The sequence below is a fragment of the Pituophis catenifer genome, unplaced genomic scaffold, assembly GCF_029215685.1.
Source record: "Pituophis catenifer annectens isolate HBS135680 unplaced genomic scaffold, rPitCat1.0.hap2 SCAF_13, whole genome shotgun sequence".
Classification (NCBI taxonomy): domain Eukaryota; kingdom Metazoa; phylum Chordata; class Lepidosauria; order Squamata; family Colubridae; genus Pituophis; species Pituophis catenifer.
The window spans coordinates 2274381-2302286 of NW_027256893.1; the positions used below are offsets into that span (position 1 = coordinate 2274381).

Consider the following 27906-nt stretch of genomic DNA (forward strand, 5'->3'; position numbering starts at 1 on the left):
TCCAAAGAGTATAATAAATACCAATGGCGGGCCATCGGGATGAACAGTCTAGCCAACACGGTGGACAACAACAACAACAATCAGAAGCCCTCCTGGACAGGCAGAGGGGTAACAGAATCACTCAGAGAAGGAACACCGCCCCCTGTGTCCAGCTCGAGGATCCTAATGAACCTGGCAGTCACCTTCAGAAAGGGTACTATGGGCGGCTGTTCCCCTGCCCGGGAGATGGTAATGCATGGACCCCAAGGCGCGGTCCCTGAAGGAGCCCAAAGGGACCCCTGTCGACAAAGAATAGAGGATAGCCACAGAAGGTTGGAATGTGGACCTGTAGACCAACCAGGCAAAGGGAACCGACAGCGATGGTGGCAGGAGACCAACGAGGCCTGTACCCAGGAAGGACTGACATTCCGTACCGCCGAACTCGTGCCACAACCAAAATGGCGACGAAGAAAAGCAGTCTACTCAATTCACATGGCACCAGAATGGTTACTGACTGACCGAGATAATGAGGTAAGACTCAACTTGAAGAGGAAACCGAAGACGAAGACTGCTGTCAATCGGCAGTCCGACGGGAGCTAATCAGGTATCAACTACCAACCGTCAAATATACGGTAACCACATACATAGTGAGGCAAGCAAAGGGAACCACCTTATTCCCGTAAAAAGATGAAGGCGTTTGTCCCAGATATGCTGGAGATCCACACCTGAGTGCACTCTCGACAGGAAATGGAAACAACTGGCCTCGGCAGGTTCCCAAGTACCCCTATCCAGCGAGGAGCTCAAAGCCGCGCCCGAGAGGTCACCAGCCTGGAAAAGAGGAGGAGAGGAAGGATCAGAAGGGAATGGACCAACATCCCCACCTCGTCATGTTGGGAGAGATTGGCCGGCAATGAGGTGGGAAGCGCCTGGACTTCATCCAGCCTAATCCCCTGCCAGAGCAGGAAATCTGTACCAGGGGGGTGAAGAAGACAAACCACCAACACGTCCTAAGAACAAGCTAGGTGTCTCAACTACTGAGCCACCGAGGCAGGCATGCCATCGAAGCCTATGTTGAAGCTGCTGTCGGCCAGAGTCCAGGCCACCTGCCGTGACCAGATCGGCTGAGGAAGGAAGACACCTAGACGACTACAATCCAAGGGGAGAACCACCGACTAGGCGAAGGAGGAGACCAATGACAGACGTGACCTTACCTGAACAACGAACGACCGCACCGACACATGCCCAGACTCCAGGGAAAACAGCCCCGCACTGAGGAGAATTCAAAAGGCCGTCTGCACTGGCCATAAGATGGTCCCCCAACTCAAGGCGTGAGTGGGCAGCAACCAATGGGTGTGCCCGTGTGACCAGCACCAAATGGACACTTGGTGTCCACTGAGATCATTCCTAAGAGTGTTACTATCCATACCTGAGCTGCCTATGACTTGCAGAAGAAACCAATCCGGCGCTGTGTATTACCAGAGAAAAACCGAGGACAGGCACAACCTAGAAAACGTCCAACTCAGGCCGAGGAAGAACTCTTGGCCCCAGCGGTGGAGTAAGAGCCGAGGCTAGCTTCACCCTCCATGGAAACCAACTCCGGTACGGGTTGTCTGGCGAATGGCCTTGAAGCCACATCTTAAATCTGGGTTGACAGGTTCCACATAAGAGAGGATCACAGAACGTGATCCTGAACCGGTGTAAAGGTCCTCCTCGCACCTAAGTACGAGACACCCCCAAACTCTAGGTGGTAGCGTTAGCACCATTGGCAAGTTTAATCACCAGCGGTGACTGAAGACATCGCCGCAGCCATGTGGCCAGCACGACCAACGCCAAAAGTGCATGGAACAGAGACACCTTTCCACCAAGGGAGGTCCCTAACTTCCAGTCTGCAACCATCCAAATGCCCTTGCTTAGTGACCGTTCACATTACAACGGCACTGAAAGAAAAGAAAGGAAAAAAAAATATCAATTATGACCAATTTTCACACGTACGACTGCTGCAGCATCCCCATGATCAGGTGATCAAAAAATGACAATTGCAACATCCCGGGAGTCACATGGATCCCCCTTCTGTGACCTTCCGACAAGCAAAGTCAAGAGGGAAGCCCGAATCACTTAACAACCAGGTTAATATTCAGCCACTGCAGATTTCACTTAACAAAACGTGGCAACAAGGGTCGTAAAATGAGGCAAAATGTCATTTAATGGATGTCTCACTTAACGGCAGGTAGCCCGGGCACTAGGGACCCGAAATGCTGACCCCCGGTCAGCAAGCATCTGAAGTCAATGTCTTATCTAGTGAACCATTATGCCCCTCTCAAGAGGAGAGAGGTCCCTAGGGAAACTGGAGGTCTGCATAATCTTATGTGATTCCAAGAAAGTTCCCCGGAAACCGGGTAAACATATGCCTCTAGAGATGGAGAGAATTTCAGACTCCCAGAATCAGGATCCCCACCCCCAGGCATACTCTTCGTAGCCGAAGGCATAGAAATCTGAGAAGTCAGGTCTCAATTTAAGAGGGGAAAATGGGGCAGCCAGGGATCTGAGGGCCCTAAGCCACTGCACTCCAGCGCTGTACAATCCCATTGGAACGGCAGGAGAAGAGACCTCTGAAGAGGTAACAGGAACCCTGATGTTGCCCTGAACCTTCATAAGCAGAAAACCAAGGTCTCACGTGAAGGTTTTGCGTACCTCCTCCTGAAACAAGCATAATGATAGGGGATCGCAGGATAGCCTGTGTTACAAAACAATAGAATCGCGTTAAAGTATATATAAATATGGGGCCAGAGGAGGACAGATAACCGCCTGAACCTGCTTGGATAAGCAGTCTCGCTTCTTATGCTGAAGGCAACAGTCGTAAGTGGCCATTTAGAAGCAATGCTGCCCCCTCTCGTCTGGAGCTGGAAAAGGAAAACAGCTCCAATGCCACCAAACTATGTCTGAGGCAGCAATTTACCCGCCATTTGGAGCAGACGGAAGGCGGGACTGCCCGAACACTGTCACTGTGACCAATCGGGAGCTAGATAAGCTGACAGAAGTCCTGCTGACTTATGCAACTGGTACACATAAAGCCGACCGGCCTAGGGCTTTTAGTGTGGCTGACGTTCCACCTCCCACCAATTTATTGGAGGCAATTGGGCGCTGAGGGAGAATCCCGTCGCCGTCTAAGGCCATAGCCCCGTTAACTTTCCGACGGGGGAGAGAGACCGAGGCAACCCTTTCTGTTGGAATGAAACTGACAGACCGCCCCCAAGGGCACTACTGTCACGGCCGTGAGAGCTCCCATGCTCCCTGCTCCAAGCCGAAGGGAGATGACATTGAGAGAAAGTACTAAGTGGCCCTAGACTCATGTTCCCCCAGCAATAGGCATCGTTGCGGAAGGGCTCTCCTGCCATGGCTATGAGGAGTCCTATCTCCCCAGCCGTTCACAGTTGAAGCCGCGGCAAAATTGGCGCCAAGCGCGCGAGCCTCTACATGCGGATGGTGCAGCCCGGCTCGTTAAAGGCTCTCCTGCCTCAGCCCTAAAGGAGCCAATCAAGCCAGCCCTTTCCTCCGAGGTTGGGCCGCCTGGATCGATATGGGCGAGCCTGCCCCGGCTGAAATGGTGCCTGGAACGGCAATCCTCAATCCGCGATTTGGGTTGCCTGTGCTACAGGAGCGTGCCTGTCGCAGCTGAAATGGGGCTTACCTTCATCCAATCCATACTGAGTTTGGGCTGTCCGCCTCGTATGTGAGCTCATGCTGTAGCTGTAATGAGGCTTAGCGTTCCAGCCAGCATCCGGAGATCGTGCCCCCTGGCTCTTCATGAGCACATTTGTTGCGGCTGTAAAGGCGCCTAGCGTGCCCGCCATTCCATCGTGAGATAGGGCAGCCTGGTTCCTCATGAGCGCTCCTGCCGCGGCTACAAGGCGCTAACCGCTAGCCGCTTCCTCCGCAGTTCGGGCAGCCCGGCTCGCCATGAGCACTCCTGCCGTGGCCATTGAAAATGCTGAATGCGCTGGCCGCTAACCGAGAAGCGGGCAACCAAGCTCTTATGGAGCGTTCCCGCTGCGGCGATGAGGGCGCCTGAAACGCCGGCCACATTATTGCATGATAGGAAGCCCAGCTTGGAGCTCTCCTACCGCGGCTAGGAAGGCGCGAAAGGCGTCTGCCGCTTCAGTGCAAGTCATGCAGCCTGGCTCCTAGTGAGCACTCCTGCCTCAGCCGAAAGGGTGCCTAGCGCACCAGCCGCGTACTGCGGGTAGGGCAGTCTGGCTCTTCATGAGCACGCCTACCAAGGCCCGAGAGGCGCCCGAAGCGCTGGCCTCAATCAGTGTGCCTAGACGAATCTAGGTACGGACTGGGACCCTCTCTGCAGAAGCAGACTAATGCCAGGGGCTGCCTGTTAGCAGGCAAGGCCCCCTCCGCTAATCGCGGGAACGGCAGGGACCTCGGCTGGGATCCAGTTGACTGGAGATCCCCCAGAACGCTCATGAACGATCGCAGAACCTCGCTCGGAAAAACAAAGGGTCCAAAACGTCGAGAAAATAATCAAAAAATAGGTGAGTCTCTATTCTCAGTCTCAACTCGTGGAAGACCGAGTCGAACTGGGGAGCGCCCGGGCAGGAGTAGGCGTGGCCAAGAAAGTTTGACTCGGTCTCCAAGAAGAGAAGCTGAGCACTACCCACTCCTGGGTGATCTTTCCCGATATGCTGGAGAATTTCTATCACTAAGTGATGTGATAGTAAATTGTGGCTGTATCGCTTAGTGACAGCAATCCCTGCAATCCTGTTGCTATTGCAAGAGCTCTAGTGGCGCAGTGGCTGGAATGCAGACTGACTCTGCTCATTGCCAGGAGTTTGATCCTGACCTGTTCAAGGTTGACTCAGCCTTCCATCCTTCCGAGGTGGGTAAAATGAGGACCCAGATTGTTGGGGGCAATATGCTGACTCTGTAAAACCGCTTAGAGAGGGCTGTAAAACACTGTGAAGCGGTATATAAGTCTAAGTCGAATTGTTAAGTGCTATTGCTATTGTTAACTGAATCCCTTGCTTAGGCAAGGCAATTTGTTGCCAGCTTCCCACAACCAAAGTTGTCAGTGGGGAAGTAAGCAAGAAGTTGTAAATCCTAGGCAGGCAGGCAGGCAGGCAGATAAGTAGCTGCTGCTGGGTGGGGCAGCAGTGCATGGATGTGGGGTAGGATGCAAGGGGATGTGTGAGCAGCTCAGCATAGGTCAGGTGTATAAGAAGTGGGGTGCAAATCAGGTGCAAAGGGATGTGCAAGACATGCAGATGAGGGAAGGGGTACAAGGGGGTGCTTGAGAGGTATGGCACAGGTCAGGTGTGAGGGGGAATGCAAGAGGTCAGAAGAATGCCAAGGGAGACATGAGGGTGAGCGTGGGGGGCTGTGCAGTACCAGTGCAGAGGGGCTGGAGGAGATTTACTTCAGCGTCTTGAGAATTTCCCTGCTGGCTTCCGCAAGGAACCTTTCTGGGTTGACTTTCTGGGGCAAGGTTGCCAATGGTGATTATGTGATTGCAATGTGCTGAAACCTGCGGTAAGTATGAACCGGTTGTGAAGCTCTCAGATGACGTGACTGCAGCTGCAGGGGTGGCCAGAATTCTGAGGGTCACGCATAACCGTAGTTCATTCAGCGCTATCCTACCCATAGCTATTTCCAACTCATCCTCTTATCGATCCTCAATACTTTGGCTAAAGGATTAAACAAGTCCAGGTGCCTGATCCCTGGGGAAAACCCTGCTAGATCCACATTCTCTACACTGGCCTCCTCCAGAGAGTTCAGGGCTTCAGCTTCAAGGATTGCCAGCCAGCTTGCTGCTTTCCCAATTCATCTGAAGGATGCCTGGTTGAGCAGGCTGTCTCAGAGGTGGGTCCTTACCAGAGAAGGTTTCAAGCACTGCACACTCCTTATTCTGATTTGGGTGTTTTACTCCCATCCCTGTTCCAATAACCACAGCAGAGCACAAGGTTAAGGGACACCCCCAGCAAGGGAAACACATCCATTGGAAAGCGTCAAAGGAGCTGGGTTGGCCAGGAACGCTTCAGCAGGGAGCAAAGCAGACCTGTCCATGGCAAGTGTGAGCTTTCGGAACTGCAGGAGCACTTGGCTGGAACCTGACACTAGGCACAATGCTCTCCAGATTGCCCATGCCTCCTGTTGGGATGTTTGCTGCTGCAGCCCTTTCAAGACCATGATTCTAATGCCCAATGCCATCCTAAGCTTATGCGGAAGCAGCCCTTTCAAAGTATATGTCCAGAAAGCTCACCACGTCCACAAAATGCACTAAAACAGGGGTGTCAAACTCGATTTCATTGAGGGCCACATCAGGGTTGCATTTGACCGTGTGTGTGTGTGTGTGTGTGTGTGTGTGTGTGTGTGTGTGTGTGTTGGGCGTGGCCAGCTCAACATCACTCCTTGGCTCCGTTTACACTGGCAGAGGGCTGCAGGAGGCCCTTGCAGCCAAAAACAGAGCCCGGGAAGGCCACGTGTGGCCCTCCCGAGTTTGGTTTTTGCTGGCAGAGGCACCGCAGGCTGGTCCTTTGCTGTTTCCAGGGTGGGCCTGCAGGCCAGATCTTGAGTTTGACACTCCTGCACTAAACCAAACCACATGTCACCTGAAGCCAGAGGCAGCTCAGTACAAGCTGTAGGGCATCCCAGTCAAGGGCATCTCTAGTACAGAAGAAAACTAATTAAACCATGGGCTGTGTGGTTGTGGACAACATCTTGACTTTTAGACCCTGGTTGACCCTGGTTCCCTGCCTTGAAAAATCAAAGAATTCACTACCGCTACAAAAGTGGGCACCTTGTTATAACTTTTCAATGTGAAACATTACATTCAATACATACATAACTACCTGGAATTAACTATCAGTAATTACTTTAATTCTATTTTAATCTGGTTTTTATCCTGGCTCCATCTTGTTTCTGGAAAAGAGCCCATGGCACAACTCTCCACTATAAAATGCATCCCATAGTCTGGAAAACTGTGTTTCCTGGTATAGCATGTTGTGTGAACCCAGACAACTGTGGTTTATTGAACAAACCATGGTTAAGCAAATAATAACCATGCGTGGTGTCAGCCTCTGCATTGAGTTTGAAAATGGCAAACTCTTTTCGCCCTCCCTACAGACAGAGAGGACAAGAGAAGGAAGAAACATCAATTAATTAATAAGAAAAAAACAGATTACAGGTTTCTTGCCTGTCTTACCTTAAAATCCTCTGGGAGCAGCAGCTTTGAAGTTCTTAAGAAGCTCAAGATGTATCTGAATATTTCACCATCTCGATCAATGAAATAGTGTTGTTTTAAACTGTCCAAGACAATCGGCTCTGTGCCATTAAAGAGGCGGCTTATTCTGGGGAGGCAGAGGGGAGAAAAGGAAAAGAGTTGGTAAAGGGAGCAGAAGGCTGGGGGAGAAACAGAAAGGCAGCACATCCTTTCTAAGGTCCCAGAGAGCTTTCCTTAAGTCACCTAGACTCATTTTTAGGGCAGGAGGCTGCAGAACGTAAGTTTGTCCTGCAGACTAAACCACATGCACTCCAAAGAGTCAAGTCACATTGTCACAAATATGAACAAGAACCACGAACCGATGATGGTCACAGGACTGGTTGGCTGAGGAACAGAAGAAGCCCTGATGACTCTAGAAAGCAGGCCAGCATCAGTCCCTTCTTTCCCTCCCTGCAAAAGAAAGCTCTGAGGATAGGCTCAGGTGGCTCTGATTCAGGAGGACGCAACCACTGCTTGAACCACACAACCTGGTAGCCCTGAAGATGCTCCCAAAATCCCCATGGGAGCCAAGGACGCTCTACCAGGTGTTGGAAGGGTGTGGACCAAAGCTAGCCAGAGTTGGGACTGCGACCTGATTGGACCACGTGATGGATATGTGACCTGGGGGGCAAGAACTTTAGGTTTTGATTTGGGCGGGGAAAACCCTGGGTCCTTCAGAGTCGGGCTTTCACCAGCTGTGCCAATATGACATCCCAAATAAAATTATGCTTTGAGGAAACTCTAGGCCTCGCAGTTTGGATTGCTTTGGGGTTGTTACATGGAACCCTGACACAACCTACTGAGTCCTCAGCAGAAACACAACCACGACAGGGGTCCAGGATGAGGGCAGGCCAGATGTCCTGTGCTCATCACAGGCAGCCAGTCAGTCCTGCAGGGAAAAAGGGGGCACAAGGGGAATCTTCCCTAACCACCTTCTGTTCTCGGCTTAGGAACCATGGTTTATGAAACTGAAGACATGGCATCCATACCAGGCATTTTGGAGATTGCTTCCTTCTAAAATTTTCCAGCCACGTCTCATCTTTTGGGAGGGGGAAACCGTGTGATGCAATCTCTTCTGGGGCCCAATTTCCCATCTGGGGGTGTTCGCAAATACAGCCTACTTAAAAAGCAAAACCCCAAACGGCTCCTTGTCAGAAGAAGCTACACATTTCACTCTCTTGTCGTCTGGCTGCAAAATATCTCCAATCTTTAAAAGTCTCCTATGGCCAACATTTTTTGCTGGCAGAAAGCGCCTCTTCCCACCCCTTCTTCCCCCTTTCCCTCCTTCTTTCTCCGCATCTCTCCGGAAGCAGAGTGGCCCCCAGGCATCTGGGTGCAGTTTTTGACTCAACACGGGTAGTTTGGGGACAGGCGGCTGCCTCCCTCCTCCCCAGATGGCCCAGATCGAAGCCTCCTTTTGATGTTGCCTTGTCTTCCCACTTCATGTATAATTTCCTTTCCACTATCGGTCCTTAATCTGGAGTTTCCAGTTCTTTCTAATTTAGTAATCATCCGCAGATTTCATTAATATACCTTCCATCTGTACTCTCCTCTGGGTTAATTACAGAGATATTTAATATTGCGGAATACCCCGCTCCCTGCTCAACGCCAGAGAAAGGCTCTGCTTCCCCGCTCAGTGGCCAACTCTCCCTCCTACTCCTGGTTTCAGCCCATTGCTGGGGTTGGAGTTAATTAGGAAATCATCTTAGTAAGCCTCGGTGTGTTGGTTACTTTGCCCCATAGCCACTAATTATGCCATGGGTTCCCAAAAGAAGCAGGAAGGTTTGGGTGGCAATCCGTTGCCTGCTACAGCATCTTGGCCAAAACTTGCCTGGATCCAAATCCTTGAGCCATCCTGTGGGCTGGCTTATGTCAGTGGGGGACACGCCCACTTCTTTGAACACCCTGGGAATCCTGTTAATGTTGGGTTGCCAACACACATCAACATGTTTTAAAGATACCAATGATACCATCAATGCTGAAGGTGTTATCTGTGAGAACCAGGGAATTTTCCTGCAGCAACCGAGCCGGTTATGTGCAGTAATGAGGACCTTGTCGGGTTTTGAGAGCTTTCAGATGATCTAGAGATCAGAGAAGAAAGCCTTGAGCCAAAGCTGGTTGCAAGAATATTTTTTGTCTGCCCCCCCCCCCCAAAAAAAAAATCTGCCCCCAGCATTGCTCAAGAGTAAACTCCGATATTTGGAACAGCTCCTGTGCTCTGTTATTCTGGATCAGTATTAGCAGGACAATATTTACAATGCAATTATCTAGATAGCATTCAGAACAGTTCACTGCAAAATAAATCTAACGAGAAGATGATCTTCACCAGGGATACTTGCATGTCTAAAACCTCTTCTTGCTTGCTTACATTTGCCTTTCATTTTTTATTTTTTGGCAAGCAGAAGAGAGTCCTTCTCTTTGAACTCAAGGCCACCTGAGACTCCCTGAAGACTTCCTTGTTCCTAAATCACACTTTTATTAAGGCAGAGAGGAGCATTACTTTATCGTATTTAATGTTGCTGGTTTTATATATAGATGAATCGAATTCCATTTTTGTCCTGACCTCACCCATTATTTTCTGGAATGGAACCAACATGGTGTAAAATCAGTGCAGCTTTCAATATGGGAAAGCCCCCCCTCTCCCCCAAGACTCAGAACCTCCAGGCTTACAAAAATGCTTTGTGCAACCAAGGGTTAAGTCCTCTCAGCTGTAAGCCCATGACTGCTACTGGACTGAATCTGCTTTAAGCTCCTCTTGATTCAAAGCAGAATTAATCTGCAGGAGGATAAAGTGATAAGGCTTGTCCTCAATTTTATAAGAAATTAATTTAGCAATGCAGTAACACTAACATGAACAAGTAGTATTAATGAATGTAGTTTACTGGTGCTTGCAGGAAGATTTTTCTTTCCTACTAAGGGCTGGTCTCCACCTCTTTCTCTTTTGTGCTCCCTTTTACCACTTTTTCATAGAAAAAAAAAAGTCAAGGAAATGATTGGTCCATTAATGGGAGAAAGTGGCAAGAAGGTGACAAGCAACAGGAAGAAAGCAGAACTACTAAACTCATTTTTTGCATCTGTCTTTAAATGAAAGGAAAAAACAGTTCAACCTATCAAAAACAGTACCATAAAAGCAGATTAGGAATATAAATTAAAATAGGTTAAAAAATGGTAAGTGAGCACCTGTCCACCCTAGACAAGTTCAAATCACCAGAAGCGGATGGATTTGATTATAGTTTCTGAAAAAGATAATCGAGCAATGAATCAGCGAACACTTAAAGGCAAACAAAGTCATAACCATGAGCCAACATGAGTTTGTCAAAAACCGATCATGCCAGACAAATCTTATTGCATTCTTTGACAAAGTGACAAAATTAGTGGACCACAGGAATCCTGTGGATATAATTTACTTGTACTTCAGTAAGGCATTTGATAAAGTAGACCACAACCTACTACATGAAAAGATGGATTCGTAACTGACTGACCAACCGCACTCAATGTGTAGTCCTCAATGGAACTGCATCTACATGGAGGGAAGTATGCAGTGGGGTACCCCAAGGCTCTGTCTTGGGTCCAGTACTCTTCAACATCTTCATCAATAATTTGGATGAGGGGATAGATGGGGAAGTCATCAAATTTGCAGATGACACCAAACTGGCAGGAGTAGCCAACACTCCAGAAGATGGGCTTAAGATACAGAAGGATCTTGGTAGACTTGAACATTAGGTGCTATCCAAGAAAATGAAATTCAATTGTGAAAAAAGTAAAGTATTACATTTAGGCAAAAAAACCCAGATGCACATAGTATAGGTGGTACCTGACTCAATAGTAATAACTGTGAGAGGGATCTTGGTGTCCTAGTGGACAATCACTTAAATATGAGCCAGCCATGTGCTGCAGCTGCCAAAAAAAGCCAACAGTTCTAGGCTTCATTAATAGATTGATAGAATCAAGATCACATGAAGTGTTAATACCACTTTATAATGCCTTGATAAGACCACATTTCGGTTTTGGACGCCACAATGTAAAAAAGATGTTGAGACTCTAGAAAGAGTGCAGAGAAGAACAACAAAGATGAGTAGGGGACTGGAGGCTAAAACATATAAAGAACGGTTGCTGGAACTGGGTATGTCTAGTTTGATGAAAAGAAGGACTAGGGGTGATGTGATAGTAGTGTTCCAAAATCTCAGTGGTTGCCACAAAGAAGAGGGGGTCAACCTATTCTCCAAAGCATTTGAAGGCAGGACAAGAAGCAATGGATGGAAATAATCAAGGAGAGAAGCAACCTAAAACTAAAGAGAAATTTCCTGACAGTTAGAACTATTAATCAGTGGAACAACTTGCCTCCAGAAGTTGTGAATGCTCCAACACTGGACATTTTTAAGAAGAGATTGACAGCCATTTGTCTGAAATGGTAGAAGGTTTCCTGAGCAGTGGGACAGCAGGTTTCCTGAGCAGGGAGTTGGACTAGAAGACCTCCAAGGTCCCTTCCAACTCTTATTCTGTTTCCCTCAGCCTGAGTTTTTGGCTTTCTTTGGTGGAATTACATTTCTGTTAAAATCCATCTCCCCAAGCCCTTTGCATTTTCCTATCTGGTCAAGAAATGGGCAGAGCCAACCAACCAAAGTGAAAAAAATTGACCCCTGCAAGGACATTTGGCTGACAATTTTTAAATGCAGAGATCCAGCATGAGTTCCACTTACTTCTGATCTTACTTCCTTTCAAGCATGCTTGCTGCAAGGCAGAAAAACACATCCCAGAGGAATTGAGTAAAATCAAATTATTATTTATGTAGCTCAGGAAGCTGCTGCTTTAGCTGCAGTAATGATTAAAACTATAACCAAAAAGGTTGGGGGGAAGAGAGAGAGAGAAGAACGTTCAATTTAAACCACAAAGAAGCGCAGGGACTGGCAGGGAACACTTGGCAACACTGGAAATTCAATTCAGACTCAAAAAGGCACACAACTGAAGAGGTCCTGCCTTGGACATTAGCTTCTTTGACACTTTTTATTCTATGTAGACTGTAGTGCAGCATAATATGAGAAAATGAGTGGAAATGCCTGTCCTTGTTACATAGAGCATAGAAGTCACCCCCCTCCCTGGCTTGTCTGTGACAGCCTTCGAGTACTGGAAGACAGTTATCATGCCCCCCCTCCCCATTCTCCTCTTTGATAGGCTAGACATAGTTAGCTCACAGTTCACACAGAAGCATTGGCCGTCTTTAAAATACAGAATGCCACTGATGCAAAAGAGGCCTGTGGGAACTGAGCTGTTCAAAGAAGGATTTCTGTACCTAAAGATTTCAAGAATTCTCCTGGCTGTGGAAGGGAAGGAAAGCAACATTTGCTGCCTTAGATGCTGTGGGACTTCCTCCCTTCAATTGGGGACATGGAGAACAGCTGGAAAACCCCTCATTTCTAGTGCTGCTCTGAATGACTGTTCTCCGTGTGTCCCAACTAACTTTCCCATTCAAAGACTTGTGCTGCTGACAGAAGTACACCCCCCCAACTTAAAATATTCCCTCCACCCCGCCTTGAATAGCAATAGCACTTAGACTTATATACCGCTTCATAGTGCTTTTACAGCCCTCTCTAAGCGGTTTACAGAGTCAGCCTCTTGCCCCCAACAATCTGGCTCCTCATTTTACCCACCTCAGAAGGAGGGAAGGCTGAGTCAACCTTGAGCCTGGTGGATTTGAACTGCCAAATTGCAGGCAGCCGGCAGTTAGCAGTAGCAGCCTGCAGTACTGCACTCTAACCACTAGTTAGAGTGCAGTACTGCAGTTTCTCAAGACATATGAAAGTGCAGTCCTTGAAACTGGGGTTTGTCAGGGAGAAAAGGATTTTTTAGGGATGAGGCAAAAAACTTTAGCTTGGAAACAAATCTCTGGGGAATGAAAAATTGAGCTGGAGAAGAATTCCCAGTTTCCCTCATGGCACCAGCCCCAAGACCCCATGCTTGTCAAGTCATCCCTTGCAGTGGGGGAAACTCAAGGCTGGGTGTTCCCTCCAGACTTTGTCTTCCTGAGATCCAAGGAAGCAACCTGGCTCCCACCTTAAAGTGAGCGGGACCCTCTAAAAATAAGAGGTTTGGAAACTCTGCTGCCTTCCCAACCAGCTCAGCTTGCTTGCCCAGATACTGGAAGGGGGCTGGGCTAGGAAAGGAGCCTGGGAGATTCTCTCCTAATCAGGTCCAAAGATTCCATTGATAGCCCTCCAAGAGCTCAGATAGTGTCCTAATCGGTCTGAGGTCAGTTTGGGAAAGATGTTCTCTTGCTAGCATGCCCCCCTCCCCCCTCCACTAGGCTTCCCTTTTGACATCAACATGTTCCTTAATGGAAGGTAATGCCATCTTCAATCCTCTGCCTCTGGGCTGAGGAGCTGCAAAGCCCACCTTTCCCCCAGGGGCTCCTGTTAGGAATCTGCCTTCACTTGATCCCCACAACATGCAAGGGAGGTTGGGCTGAGAGAAAGAGACCTGCCCACACTTAGCTTCCGTATTTGAGGATGGCCTTCCACATGGCCCTGACCCCACACCTTCCCTGTTCCATCTTCTATTTATTCTGCAACCCATCACTTCCTCCAGGTCCTTGCTTTCCCCCTTCTCTGGAACCACTTACAGCAAACTGTTTTTGGCAATGTCCCTTCCTGACCATAGGACTCATCCACATGTCCTCCCTCGACTGCAGTCAAATTGTGCACCTTCAGATGTTCCTCAATGTTCCTCAAAGTTCCATTCACCTGCAGGGAAGACTTGGACTTGGGCCATCATTGGATATGGAGGCAGAGGAATTAGAATCTTATATAAAAATAGCTCTCCCACCTGCCTTAATAACATTAATTAAAGGAATTTGCATTTGAGAGAAAAAAGAATTTGGAAGTATGGACCTCCTCTAGGATAGATTTGATATTGAGGTGGCCAAGGGATGACAGGGATGTTCTGGGATTTTTGGGGGGGTTTCTCTCCTCTCTCTGGTGACAGTAGCCTCCCAGGCTTCCTGCATTTTGCTAAATCCCAAGGAGATAGAAAAAGTGGCTTTTTTCACATTTCAGGCAGCCAGGAGTCCTCAAGGAATTTGCCACAAGAAACAACCAATAGCTTCCCTGACCAGCTCCAGGAAAACTCAAAAATTCAAAAGGAATTCTCAAGTGGTCTGAAAATAAGATAAAAAGCCAGAAGCCTTGATCGTGGGAGAAAACTTTGACGAGGCCTATCCAAGTAGACCATCCAAGGCCTATCCAAGTAGACCATTATCCAATTCACTTCCAGTTGGGAATAATATCTGGTGTTATATCACTTATATTTATGGTGTGATTTAAACAAGCTTTAAGTGAGCCCTCTAAAACAGGGGTCTCCAACCTTGGCAACTTTAAGACTTGTGGACTTCAACTCCCAGAATTGAAATCCACAAGTCTTAAAGTTGCCAAGGTTGGAGACCCCTGCTCTAAAATGTGCTCTTTTTACTCTGCTGAAACATGTCCTCTGTCATGCTAGCCTAATAACAAGATAAACCTATTATTAAATGATAACTTTCCTAAACTGGCACCTTTCAGATGCTTGGGCTTTCAATTTCCTCTAGGCCAATGATGGCGAACATATAGCACACAAGTTAAATGTCTTCATGACATTTTAGGTGACATGCTAGTATTTACCAACACCTGACAACAGCTATTCTTGAAAGCAGGCTTTGTTCTCACACGTCTGTAGAGATTCTCAGTCATCCAGGTCATGGTTGTCCCAAAGATGCTTTTTTCAAGAGGCAGCTAGACTTCGTTGTTTTTTCTTTGAAGACATTTCGCTTCTCTTCTAAGAAGCTTCTTCAGCTCTGAGTGGATGGTGGGGAATGGAAGGATTTATATTTCTTGCAGACAGCTGGTCATTTGCATCCTTTTAGGATGGTGTTTTCACATGAATTTCAGAGGCCACACAAGAATGGGGTGTACTCTCAGAAGGCCTCCGGAAGTCACACGAGGGGGACATACTTTTGCTCCGAAAATGGCACCCTTGGTTTTCAGAGGCTGCGGAAAAGCATTCACTGAAGCCACTTCAAGAACGAAGGCCTCGTTTGACCCGTGGAATAGGCTCCAGGAGGCCTAATAGGCCTGACAACAGAAAGAGAACATTGCTTGAAGGTAAATGGTGCCTGCAGGATCGTGAAAAGCACTGGCTGTAGGGCAGCTGTGCCATTCCCCAAGGCTCATGACCAGCAGCAGTGGCACGAGGGCTGAAGTGGAGCTCTGGACCTCACCCAGCCCTGGTGCTGCCGATGAGTACCACTCGGTGTGTGTGTGTGTGTGTGAGAGAGAGAGAGACGGGGGGGGGGGGGGAGAGAGAGAGATCACCAGAGACAAAGTAGGCATTTTCCAAATGTTTGACACACTGAGCCCCAAAGGTTTGCCATCACTGCTCCAGGCGTGGTGTGTGGGGTGGGGGGGGGGGTGAGCATTTTGTGTGTGTGTGTGAGAGAGGGAGGGGGAGAGAGAAAGAGAAAGAGGGGATAGATGCAGGGACTGATAATCTTACACATTATGGAGGACATCAATTTGAGAAGCTCCTTCCATTTCCCAGGCTGACTTTTTTATTATAAGTTTCTTGGGGCAGGCTCTTGTGCCCATAAATTTGAAAAAAACATCATGTGTCATGGTGCTGTGAACAAATACATGAATTTAAATGTATATTTAAATATACGCAGAAATGCCTTTTGTTTCTGAAAACACACTAATCTACTCATATCCACCAGCTCTTGCGTTTCCCTTCTTCACAAAGAACACCCTCACCCATTTCTGTTCCTGCCTCAAGGAAACACTCCCTAGCCAGGCCCCAATGTGCCCTTCGGGAAGATGCTGGGCTGCCTTTAAACAGCCTTGGCTAATCTTCCCACATCGGCTGCCTAGGGCTCCCCTCCAACGCCCTCCTGGCATGGCTTATCCGGGCAGGCGAGGCAGCTGAACGTGTTTGAGTGGCAACTCCCATGCCATTCTAGACTCAGCCGTCTCCTCTAACCCACTCTCCAAACAAAGCCGAAGGTCTCAACAGCTCTGCCCCAAAGCAGGAAAAGAAACTGCAAATGCTTTTAAAAATAAAGAAGATGGGGGGGGGGGGGGAGGAAGCAGTCAAACGGCAGCTGACAATATAAGGAAACAGCACAGCTGGGGCATCCCTTGGCAGCTGTGCTGTCTCATCTTAGGCAGCAGGAGAAGTTCAGGTGGAGAGACCAGAGCACGGGGCAGGGATGGCTGTCACGCAAAGGCACAAGAGCCATTTTAATTTCCCAGGGCCCACAGGGAGAAAGCATCTTTCTTCTTATAAATAGCAAATGCAGCATGTTTTATTCCCATTAAAAAGATCCGTCTCTGTTGGACTGAGGTTTTTTTTTTTTTTAAAAAAAAAACGTGCTGGGATACGGAACTTTCTACCAAAACAGCTGGGCCCTTGATAAAATTACAATGAAATATAGTATTTATTTTTTTAAAAAAACAGGAGCTTCAAAGATTAGTAAGCAAGCAAGCGTATCAATTCTCAGCCCAAGAGAATGGCCTGTGTGAAGTCTTCAATTAATTGAAAGCGATCCCTCTGCCACTGCCGCCTGTACCTTCTAAGGCAAGGGTACCAACAGCATAGACGCTATCCCCAGGGCAAACCTGGGGGTTGTCCTCAAAACAGCCCCTCTTCCAAAGGGCAGGAGCTTCCTTTGCTCCCTACATACCAGGAGAGCTCTGTGTGTGTGTGTGTGTGTGTGTGTGTGTGTGTGTGTGTGTGTGTGTGTGCGTGTGTGTGTTGCGGTTGTGGGGCTGAATTCCATCACAAGAGCTCTGAACTACAATGTACGTTTGTTGATAATTTTGTAATGAAGATGCTCTGAAGTGCTCCAAGCCAAAGCCAATGAATGGGCTGGCTGGGCTCACAGATTCTGGGCTGCCCTAATAGCTGTATGGCTTCTTTGTTCAGGCTTAGCATGAAGCCACCAGGATAAAAGGTGCTTCTGGCCCCACGAACCAAGCATCAGTCCAAGGAGAGGGGCACCCCATCCTTTTCCAGAGCAGGCAGCTGGGAGCAGCTGCTTGCGCCTCCGGTCTCAGGTGTGGTTTCCTCAGGCAGACACCTGGGGAGCCTGCTATACTTTGCATAGATTAAGGGCCGAGCCCATTTTATGGCTCTCGGTCACTACCTCACTGCAGACACACCTCTCTTTCACATCCTAGGCTCCTGCAGCAACTCCCTCTGGAGAAGGATTGGGTGGTTTGGGGTTCACATTCTGAGACCCAGCATCTTCAGGGATCTCCCAAGTCAAGATAGTGGCCATGATGGCTGTCAGTTATCAGCCCGATGCCCACTCAAGATTGTCCTGCTGTGAGAAGCAAGACATGATTTACACTAGACTAGACTAGAGGTTATTGTGGACATCTTTCTACAGCTTCACATTTAGGGGAGTGCAACAATTGTGCTAAATCCCTCAAAGTTCCAGACTTCACATTTCTAGCAGCTCAGCACTTGAACTGCTTCGCTTTCTCGCTGACGGGAGTGGTTCAATTTCTGGGGGCAATTCCCTTCCCTGTGGCATAGCAGGGTCTCAATCTCCCTTGCAAAGAGAGCTCTTTAAACAATATTCTCAGCAAATCGCGCAACTAACCTTTAATTATTCAGCTGTATCTGTGCTCTTTAATGGATCACAAAGGTATTTTCCCTGTCCCAAGTCAAATGGTCACAATACAACGGTTCATTTATGAGAAACAAGCTCCAAAAGAACCCTGTTTAAAGATTCAGATTTGTCCGGGGGCCCTGAGGGCAAAACCTGGCCAGCCTGTAGAGAGACCCCTTCCTCTCGCCCCCTTCCCCATCCTGCCTGAGAGCTGTCGTATCCCCAGAAACCTGAGAAGACAGAGGGGAGCTGACAAGTTCCCTGAGCTCTTCCCTCTCCCCTGTGTGGTGTCTGTCATTTCCTCTTTCCTCAGATATGGCATTCAAGAGGCAGAGGTGGGAAACATGGCACTGCCGAGCTGGAGAGAGGCATTCCCCAGGAGGCAGCAATGGGGCTGGTGGGAGGGGGCACCCAAGTCTCACTAGCCAGAGCCTTTCAAGTCCTTGCAAGCTGCCCAACCCCAGGAAATCAAGATCAAGGGCTTCGCAGTTACCAGAAAGAAGGCATCAAAAGGCCCTACTCCAGAGGTACATGACCTCAGAGTTGTTAAGATCGCTCTCTTGATGTGCATGCTTGGGAAGGAATGGAGCGCTCAATGACCCCAAGCCTTAACAGACTGCTTGGCTGTTCAGACTGGACGTTGTCTTACCTGAACGTCCCTTCTATGCGCGCTGCTAGAGAACAAAGGAGTTTAGAAGCATTCCTAAAATGTGAGTGCCCTGGAATCACTTACACCATTGCTAAATCCCAACCCAAGTCCCAAGGCTTCGCTCTTGTCACAGCCTACAACAGAAGTCTTAATGAATGCGATGTGGTTGTATTCTCAAATCATATGAGGTCGTTTTAATTTCTATGCGCTAGTCTTGGACTGTAATAAAATGTTGTTTCTTCAAACCCTCCCAAACCAGGGTGCGTTCCAGAAGACAGGCTTATGGCAGATATAGATCAGAAATACATGAGTAACAGTGCTCACTGTAGTTATACAGTACTTAGTAAATAAATAAATATTAGTTAAGGAGACATTCAATCTAATCTAGTTTAGAACTTGGGTCTACCCTCAGCATATATCCCCTAAAGCAGACTGGATTTTGGGCCCTTGGCTAAGGCAATACGGGATCCTTTGTTCTTCTCTCTGCCATTCAAGAGAAGAATAAGAATGGCCTCCTTATCTATCCTTAGCAAGGCTCCCTTCAGCAGAATAACACTTTGCTCTTTGAATGCTCCTCCCGCCCACCTCCCGGGCCATTTTGCAACCTCTGCTAAGTAGGCAAAGTTAGATCTGAATTAATAGGAGAACAAGCCATCTTGTGTCCTTGGGCTTAAACAAACAGGATATGGGTAATGTTAAGGCAGGATATAAGAGAGGGGTGGGGGGAAGTAAGCCGAACTTGCATTTCTCTGCTGAATACCATGTGAGTTTGTTGAGAGCTGCCCTTGTACAATAAGCACACAACTTTTGAAAAAGAAATCTACCCTGATCTGCAGTGCTGTGTGGCCAAAGTATTTTGTTGATCAATGTCTAAGTTGGTCACTTTTCAAAGAGCCGAGAAGTTTTACTTGCTGAAATTTCCTAGATTTGTGTCGTTTCTGAATTGCATTTCCAAACCTTTTCTTTCTCTGGTTTTTCCATGTTATGTCATTTACAGACTATAGGTACTGTTAATTTAGATGACGGCATTAGTATAATAGTGAAATATGAATTTGATATCCATATTTTTATGTTTGTCGTTGCATTATGTCTTGATTATTATGTCTGATGGAGGTTTTTAAGATTGGACAGCCATTTGTCTGGAATGATATAGCAATAGCACTTAGACTTATATACTGCTTCACAGTGGTTTCCAGCCCTCTCTAAGCGGTTTACAGAGTCAGCCTCTTGCCCCCAACAATCTGGCTCCTCATTTTACCCACCTCGGAAGGATGGAAGCCTGAGTCAACCTTGAGCCTGGTGGGATTTGAAGTGCCAAATTGCAGGCAGCCGGCAGGCAGCAGAGGTCGCCTGCAGTACTGCATTCTAACCACTGCGCCACCACGGCTCATATAGGGTCTCCTGCCTGAGCAAGGAATTGGACTAGAAGACCTTCAAGGGCCCTTTCAACTCTCTCATTCTTTATTCTGTATCTTGACATGCTTATGCTTTTTTTGTTTAAAAACCTTTTAAGAGCAAGCTAGCAAGACAAAACACGCCTGCACAAGCTACTTAGTGTCTGTGGCATTCCAAATCCCCCCCCCCCATTAAGCTTACAAACAGCAAGGTTTGCTTAGGAACACAACCAAAAACATAATTGTTACGGGAAAGAGATTCATGGCTTAGGTGTCACTGAGTCTCGTGTCCATTCATGCTCCATTTATTTATTTTCTTCTTTCTATCCCATCATTTGTACAGGATCTTCCTATTTCTCCCTACAACAAACCTGTAAGGTAGCCCCTTCAAGGAGCTTCTGGGGGACGGACTTTAACCTGAGTCTTCTTGCTCCCAGCCCAGCCCAGCCCAGCCCCTTCATCTTGACTTTGCCCCACACTGGCTTTGGGGCTGAAAGGGAGGGATTGGCCCAAATTCTCCCAAAGTTCTCTCTCATGGTGAAAAACTCAATGTAAATAAGAATTGAATAGGAAAATTTCATGCTGTGGACCAGAACTGTCCCCCTTTTTAGTGTCCCTGCTTTACAATCAGCATGGTAGGGATTATAATAGAGGCTCCACCAAGGCCATTTTTCTCCTATTTCACTCTGTCCGTTTTGAACCAGAGATATTCAGGGAAACACCTTCAGCATCAGGTTCCAGGTTTGGGTCCAGCCCAGCCTCCCTCAAGGTTGAATAAAGGCTCAAAGGCTGCGTTTGCACAAGATGCTAAACCAGGGGTGAAATGCTCCCGGTTCGGACCGGATGGCCCGATCCGGTAGCAATGGTGGGCGGGTGTTTTGGAGAACCGGTAGCAAAAATCCCTGCCCCCCCCCACATGCCCAGCTGACCCGTGCAATCATCAGAGGCTTTTTTTTTTCACTTTTAAAAGCATTTTTTTCTACAACCTCTTCAGCCGAAAAAATGCTTTTAAAAGTTAAAAAAAAAAAAAGCCTCTGACGATCGTGTGGCTCAGCTGGGATCATCAGAGGCTTTTAAAAGCATTTTTTTGTAGTTAAAAAAAAAGTTGGCCACACCCACCCAGTCACATTACCCCCCCCCCAAGCCATGCCAACAGAACCGATAGTAACAAATTTTACATTTCACCACTGTGCTAAACCTATAACCAGGATTAGCAGATTATGATTCATTGGACTGGTTTGTAATAAATAAAAAATAAAATAAATAAAATAAATAAATAAAAAAACAAATAAAAGTTAATTGCCTTGTGCTTTGTGTGAGCCAAAAAGTTACATGATTCCAGTAGACAGGATGACCTACAAAGGCAACCAGCCATTAGCCTCCATAGACTAGACAGATGGGTTGTAAAACTGAGCCTTTTCTGTTTTTTTAAAGATGCTTTAATATAGGGATGCAGCACTCTATGCAAAAGTAGTAAGATTGCCCAAGTAAAATAGACTTACTCTCTTTCAGACAAAGTTTTTTTTTTTTAAAAAAATAGAATGGTTTAAGCACAGAAACCACACATTGATTTTGTTTACACTTCCAATCTCTTTTTTTTCTTTTGTGATATGTCTTTTATAGCATAAGTTTGGTCAGTTTGGTGTAGTAGTGGTTAAGGCACCAAGCGAGACTACTGTGAGTTCGAGTCCTGTCATAGCCACGAAAGCTGGCTGGGTGACTTTGGGCCAGTCACTCTCAGCAGAACCCAATTCACAGGGTTGTTGTGGGAGAATAGGAGGAAGGTATGTTGGATACGTTCACTGCCTTGAGTTATTTGTAAAAATATTAAAGGCAGGATATAGATAAATATATTTAATTTACTTATTATGTTTAATAATTTATTGCTTAAAATTAATATATTTACTTAATGAAATAAATATCTTTGCAGGCATAAACTGTCTTATTTTTTTTATTGACTGGTAAAACAAGAAGGCTTTCTTAGTAAACAGAATACTCTAGTAACTTTTTTGGTGAATGAATAATTTAGATGCAAAGTCCCTGAATTTCATATAAAGAATCCAAGGGAGAGGAAATTAGAGCTGTTCGTGGGTAATTTTAAGTCAGGAACATAGCCCTGGTATGCCATTCATATAGGATATTACAGGATATAAAAGACTTTGTTTCCTGGATTTCCTTTTTGTTTCCTGGATTTCCTTGTAATCATGGTGGACTTTAACTTCCATTTGCTTCCTCTTGGGTCCCCCAAACTATGCATTTAATGGTGTTTTCCTCCACTGAATAAATTGCTTGACACTTCTGCCTCAACAGCTGGTTTACATATGCTTCCAAGGGAGCATCGATCTAGCTTTAGACTCCAATCAAATGCAGCCATCAGATTGGTCACTTCTCTTTTTGTACCTCTCAAGTCTTCCTCCACCAACCCCCTCCCCAAAAAACCCTCAACCAGGGCAGAAGAAAAGCAGGTGAACAATAATGAAGATCTACCAGGGCTCTCAAAACTACACAGTCAAAATCTGCCCCAAAATAGCAATGTGGCAGTTTCCTCTCTTTTTTAAAGATGTAGAATAATGGTTATTCTGTCTTTAACCATGATCTTAGATGCAGGCATCAATACTGCACCACTGTATCAAAATAAAAGGGTGGGGAGCAGTTTCGGCTCTGAGGCCTAATCCCTAATTTTGGTTGCCTTGTTTTGCTTCTCTGAGGGCAACGCTTCCTACAGCTAATGGGGCCAAAGGGGATTAACAGATGAACAAGGTTGGAAGGGACCTTGTAGGTCATCTAGTCCAACACCCCCCACAAGCAGGAGACCCTACACATTTCTGACAGATGGCAGTCCAGTCTCTTCTTGATAGCGTCCAGTGATGAAGCTCCCACAACTTCTGGAGGTGTTCCACTGATTAATTGTTCTCACTGTCAGGAAATTTCACCTTAGTTCTGGGTTGGTTCTCTCCTTAAATCAGTTTCCATCCATTATTCCTTGTCTGGCCTTCGGGTGCTTTGGAAAATAGTTTGATCCCTTCCTCTCTGTAACAGCCCCTCAAGTATTAGAACATTGCTATTATGTCTCCCCTGGTCCTTCTCTTCACTAGACTAGCCATGCCAAGTACTTGAAACTGTTCAAACTTCCCTCTCTGATATTCCTTCAAACACAGGTAGTCAATGAGGCCTAATAAACACTGGTGCCAAGCAGGTTTCAACATGCATCCCTACAAGGTTAAATGCTTTGGGATTTTGTCTAAACATCGTGTTTCTCCTGCCTGTAAATGTTCTTTCTGGAATGTCCCAGGAACTTTTGCAGATCAAAATTGTATCTAGTGACTGAACAGCATAGAGAATTACGATCATCCAGATTTAATACACATAATTATCTGCAAAGATGAGAAGATTCCTTCTGCAAAAGAAGGGACAACACACATTAAAAGTCAAGTGTACCAAAGTGGCAAATTAATTTATTTAGAAAGTTCTACATGCATATTTCCCAGTAACATGATGAAAGAGAATTGAAAAGCACCAATTCTTTCAAATTTGAATAATAAATATCATCAGGGTGTTCTTCTAGAGTTATAAATACTGATTAAGTCATTCTCACATGGAAACAGTTGTCTAATGAATAAAGAGCTATCAAGGAATGCAAGTTTTGTATTGAAAAATGTGATTTTCAAGCAAAACAGACTGGAAACAAGGATTCTCAGGTCCACCTGAGAATTCACTGTTTATTACTGGCTACTTTTATGAGGATATTTCCTTTAATAATCACAGATGGATGGATCTAAGGGTCTGCCACAAAAAAGAGGGGTCAACCTATTTTCTAAAGCACCTGAAGGCAGGATGGATGGAAACTAATCAAAGAGAGAACCAACCTAGAACTAAGGAGAAATTTCCTGACAGTGAGAACAATTGTAGTGGAACATCTTCTGAAGTTGTGAATGCTCCAACACCGGACGTTTTTAAGAAGAGATTGGACAATCGTTTGTCTGAAATGGTATAGGGTTTCCTACCTGAGCAGGGGGTTAGACTAGAAGACCTCCAAGGTCTCTTCCAACTCAATGGCTCTGATATCACATCTGCCAGTTCCTTCAGAACCTTGGAGTGTAATCCATCTGGTTCTGGTGAGCTCATCTAGGGTGGACAGGTGCTCCCTTACCATTGTTCTTGCCTACTTTAACTTGTATTCCCAATCTGTCTTTGTTTTGATAGGCTGCACTGTTTTTTCCTTTTGTGTAAAGACATGCAAAAAACGAGTTAAGCAGTTCTGCTTTCTCCCTGTTGCTCGTCACCTTCTTGCCATTTTCTCCCATTAATGGACCAATCATTTCCTTGACATTTTTATTGTTTTTTACATGTTGAAAGAAGTTTTTGTTATTTTTGACTTTTGTCACAAGGTTTACTTCATTTTGAGCCTTAGCTTTCCTGACTCCGTCTTTGCAGACTTGGCTATTTGCTGATATTCTGCCTTAGTTATGTGCCCCCTTTCCATTTTTTATAATTGTCCTTTTTGTCTTTCAGTTTATCAGAGAATTCTTTGTGTAGCCATGCTGGTTCCTTTTGAGATCTCTTATATTTCTTCTTTACTGAAATTGTGCTAACTGGGCTTTTAGAATCTCACTTTTCACAATTCCCAAGCTTCCTGGGCTGTTTTCCCCTTGAGGATTCTCATGTATGGAATCCTTCCCAAGCTTTAAGTTTATTGAAATCAGCTCTCTTAAAGTCTAAGACTCTAGTTTGACTTTGTTCTATTGCTTGTGCTTGCATGTCGAATTCCAATATTGCATGGTCCTCCCCCCTCTAATTTCCTTCATTGCCTTCAATGAGCCATGGTGGTGCAGTAGTTAGAATGCAGTAATACAGTATTGCAGGCTACCTCAATGTTAACTGCCAGCAGTTCGATCCTGACCAACTCAAGTCTTCCATCTTTCTGAGGTGGGTAAAATGAGGACCGAGATTGTTAGAGGCAGTACGCTGATTCTGTAAACTACTTAGAGAGGGCTGTAAAGCACTATGAAGCAGTATATAAATCCAAGTGCTATTGCTATTGTATCATTTCATCTCTGTTAGTGAGAATTAAGTCTAGTATGGCTGACTCTCTAGTTTTCTTCTCTACTTCCTGGGAGACAAAATTGTCAGCTAGGTTTGTCAGGAACCTGTTTGATCTTCCACTTGGTGCAGAGTTTGTCTCCCAGTTCATGTCAGGATAATTAAAGTCCCCTATTACTATTATGATGTGCTTCCTACATATCTTAGTTAACTGACTTAGCAAAATGTTCCACCTGTTTCCACTATTTGGTTGGGTGGCCTATATTATACACCTATTGCAATGTCATTCTTTTTTTTTCTTTTATATTGACCCAAATGCATTCAAGATGGTTTTCATCAATGTTCTGCTGTATTTCTGTAGAGATGTAGTTATTTCTTATATATAGTGCAACTCCATCTCCTCTTTTATTTCTTTTAAACAGTTTAAATCCTCTAGCTATATATTCCATTAATGGATTTCATCCCACCAAGTTTCTGTCATGGCAACAATTTCATATCTGCCCTCATGTACTTGCATTTCTAGTTCCCCCTGTTCATTTCTCATACTTTGTGCAATGGCGTATAGGCATTTGAGTCCTTTTCGACTGACCCTGTGTTTGCTTTCTACATAACTTGTTTTATGTCTGATTTACCCTTCATCCTTATCACCTGTTTGATTAGTACACATGGTATGGCACTAACATGGATAAGATTTTCTCTTTTCAGTATTTACATCAACCCATCAAAAGATAACACAGCAAAATACCCGAATGTTTGCTTTTGATCCAAGTCAAATGACATCCTTTTTTTTTTAGTTCAACTAGCTTTTTATCTCACTTCCCTCTGAGATCTTAAGATGGCTTGCCCAGCACATCAGGCCTATTAGCTGATTTGAGCAAGAGTCCTCCAGTGACTTCTGTTAATGAATCAAGTATTATCCATGGACTCTTCTGCTCAGAATCTCTACAAAATTTGACTAATTATGGGCTAGTGTGACTTTCCAAGCATAAGACCTACCCCATACAGCATCCTTAGGCAGACAACCAAGTTTTACACAAAGTTCAGAACTTATCCAGCTTTATAACAGAATCTCAAGATCTTCCACATCTTCTGGAGAATCAGATAGCATTATTAGCTTTCCTGGTGTCTTGAATAGGCAACTGCCGGTATTCAAACACAGCACTGTGTGTGCCTAATATTCCAGCCCCAATCCATCTCCCAACAGACTGGCAGGACTTTGAGGTTCTCTTGGTTAAAATGGGTTTGCCTAGACCCATTATTATTTTTTTTTTACTCAAAGAGCAAGGATCACCCTTAAGCTAATTCCATCTCGCACAAATACATGAAAACACACTCAAGCTGCAAAACAATTCAGTGAGTTTAGAAACAATCTTACATCTTGCTGTAGAACATTTATTGTGTCAAGGATTTTGGTGATCCCTTTACTGTTTTATGTTATGTAACACAAATCTGGGGTGTTAAAAATCAGCATTTGGGCAACGAGCTCATCCTACAAACCAAACCTCTCAACCAAATTCCTTTGTTTCTCTAAAGGCCCATTTATGTAAGAGTGAAGTGCTCCACTCAGTTCCCAGTGCAGCAGGACACAGCACCTGTACATTTCTTACTCAAAGTCACAACTCAGACATAACAGTCCCATAGCAAACAACTTCTATGTTCTATATTTCATTTGGGACGTCATGCTATATAAAAAGAAAAATAAACAAAAGCTGGCATGTACAGTTGAGAAATGTGCCAAAGTGGGTTTCAGCTACGGAACCCACGACAACCCCAGGGCAGGGGTGGGTAGCTAATCTGGGTGATTGTCATACCTTGCCAATAGCTGGGTGTGACCAGGCATCAGGGATGGGTTGAACTGCTGTACCAACCTCCCTGAAGTGTCATAGCTTCCTGGCCTTGGCTGTTAGTAGTGGAGCTACCCAGGCTTACAGTGCTGTGGGACTTCATCCTACATTTCTTAGGAGCCCAGGGGTTTGTTGGCCACTATGACAAGTATGGATCTAATCCAATTTATTGAGGACTTGGCCCATGGATTTTTGTCTTGTGACAGTTGTAACATGATCAGGAATTGGCAAATATATATATATATAATTAATATATATAATTAATCTTGGTAACCCTAGAATTTATTGAGGTACCTCTAGTTGCAGGGAGGCTGGGCCTGTTTAATTCATCTTCCCCAAGCGCTTATGGATCCAACTAGATTTCAGAAGGAACTTGTTCCTGAGGCTTTGATGCATGGTTTGACTTAGTTCAGTTAAGTGATGTTATGGGAGGAAGTCCTTGGGAGACTAGGCCAAGAGATGCTGCTAAAGGAATGGTCAGATAAGAGACAGCAGAGCCCCCAGCTGCATAATGAGTGGAGAAAGAGGCTCAGAAGAGACCCTCTCTTGTTTCTCAGGTTATAAGGGAAATAGGTGAAAAGAATTGTTACGTTCAGACTTACTAGGTAGACCAGATGGGAAACACTACCAGTTGAACTAGTTGTATTTTATTACAATGTTACATTAACTGACTCTTGTGTCTAAAAATGTAATCCTGTTCAGAGTAACCTGGTCTCTCTCGTGGATGGGTGGAATACCTGTAGGACCACCATGTGGACTATTTACAATACTTTGTAAGTAAAGCCGCTTGGCTTTAAGATGAGTTGGACTCCAGTTTTGCAGGTCCAATGAAATTGGCAGTCTTTTTGGAAGACATTTGATCCTGTTAGTTCTGAGGAAGTGGAGAGGGCTCTTGGTGCTATGGTCAACCATTTGAGTTTTAGATCCATGCACTTCTGGATAGTCAAGGCCTCCAGGGAAGGAGCATACAGGTGGGTCTATCAGGTGGTAAATGCCACCTCTGGTAAGAGAGAGGAGATTCCATCAGTTCTGAAAGAAATGATGGTCCACTTCCTTCTCAAGAAGCAATTGCTGGATCTGAAAAAAGATTTAGACAACTT

General features: G+C 45.8%; 1 protein-coding gene across 10 annotated transcripts in view; it reads right to left on the bottom strand.

Moving 5' to 3' along the window:
- Positions 1–27906, bottom strand: part of KCTD15 (potassium channel tetramerization domain containing 15) — a 73909-nt gene that overhangs the window by 27453 nt on the left and 18550 nt on the right. For all 10 annotated transcript variants that reach the window (XM_070952818.1, XM_070952811.1, XM_070952815.1 and 7 more), the window contains one exon: positions 7187–7331. Coding sequence is in view for 8 of the 10 variants with exons in the window: in XM_070952811.1 (XP_070808912.1) it covers positions 7187–7331 (145 nt within the window). In the remaining 2 variants the exon portion in view is untranslated. The remainder of the gene's footprint in view (positions 1–7186; positions 7332–27906) is intronic.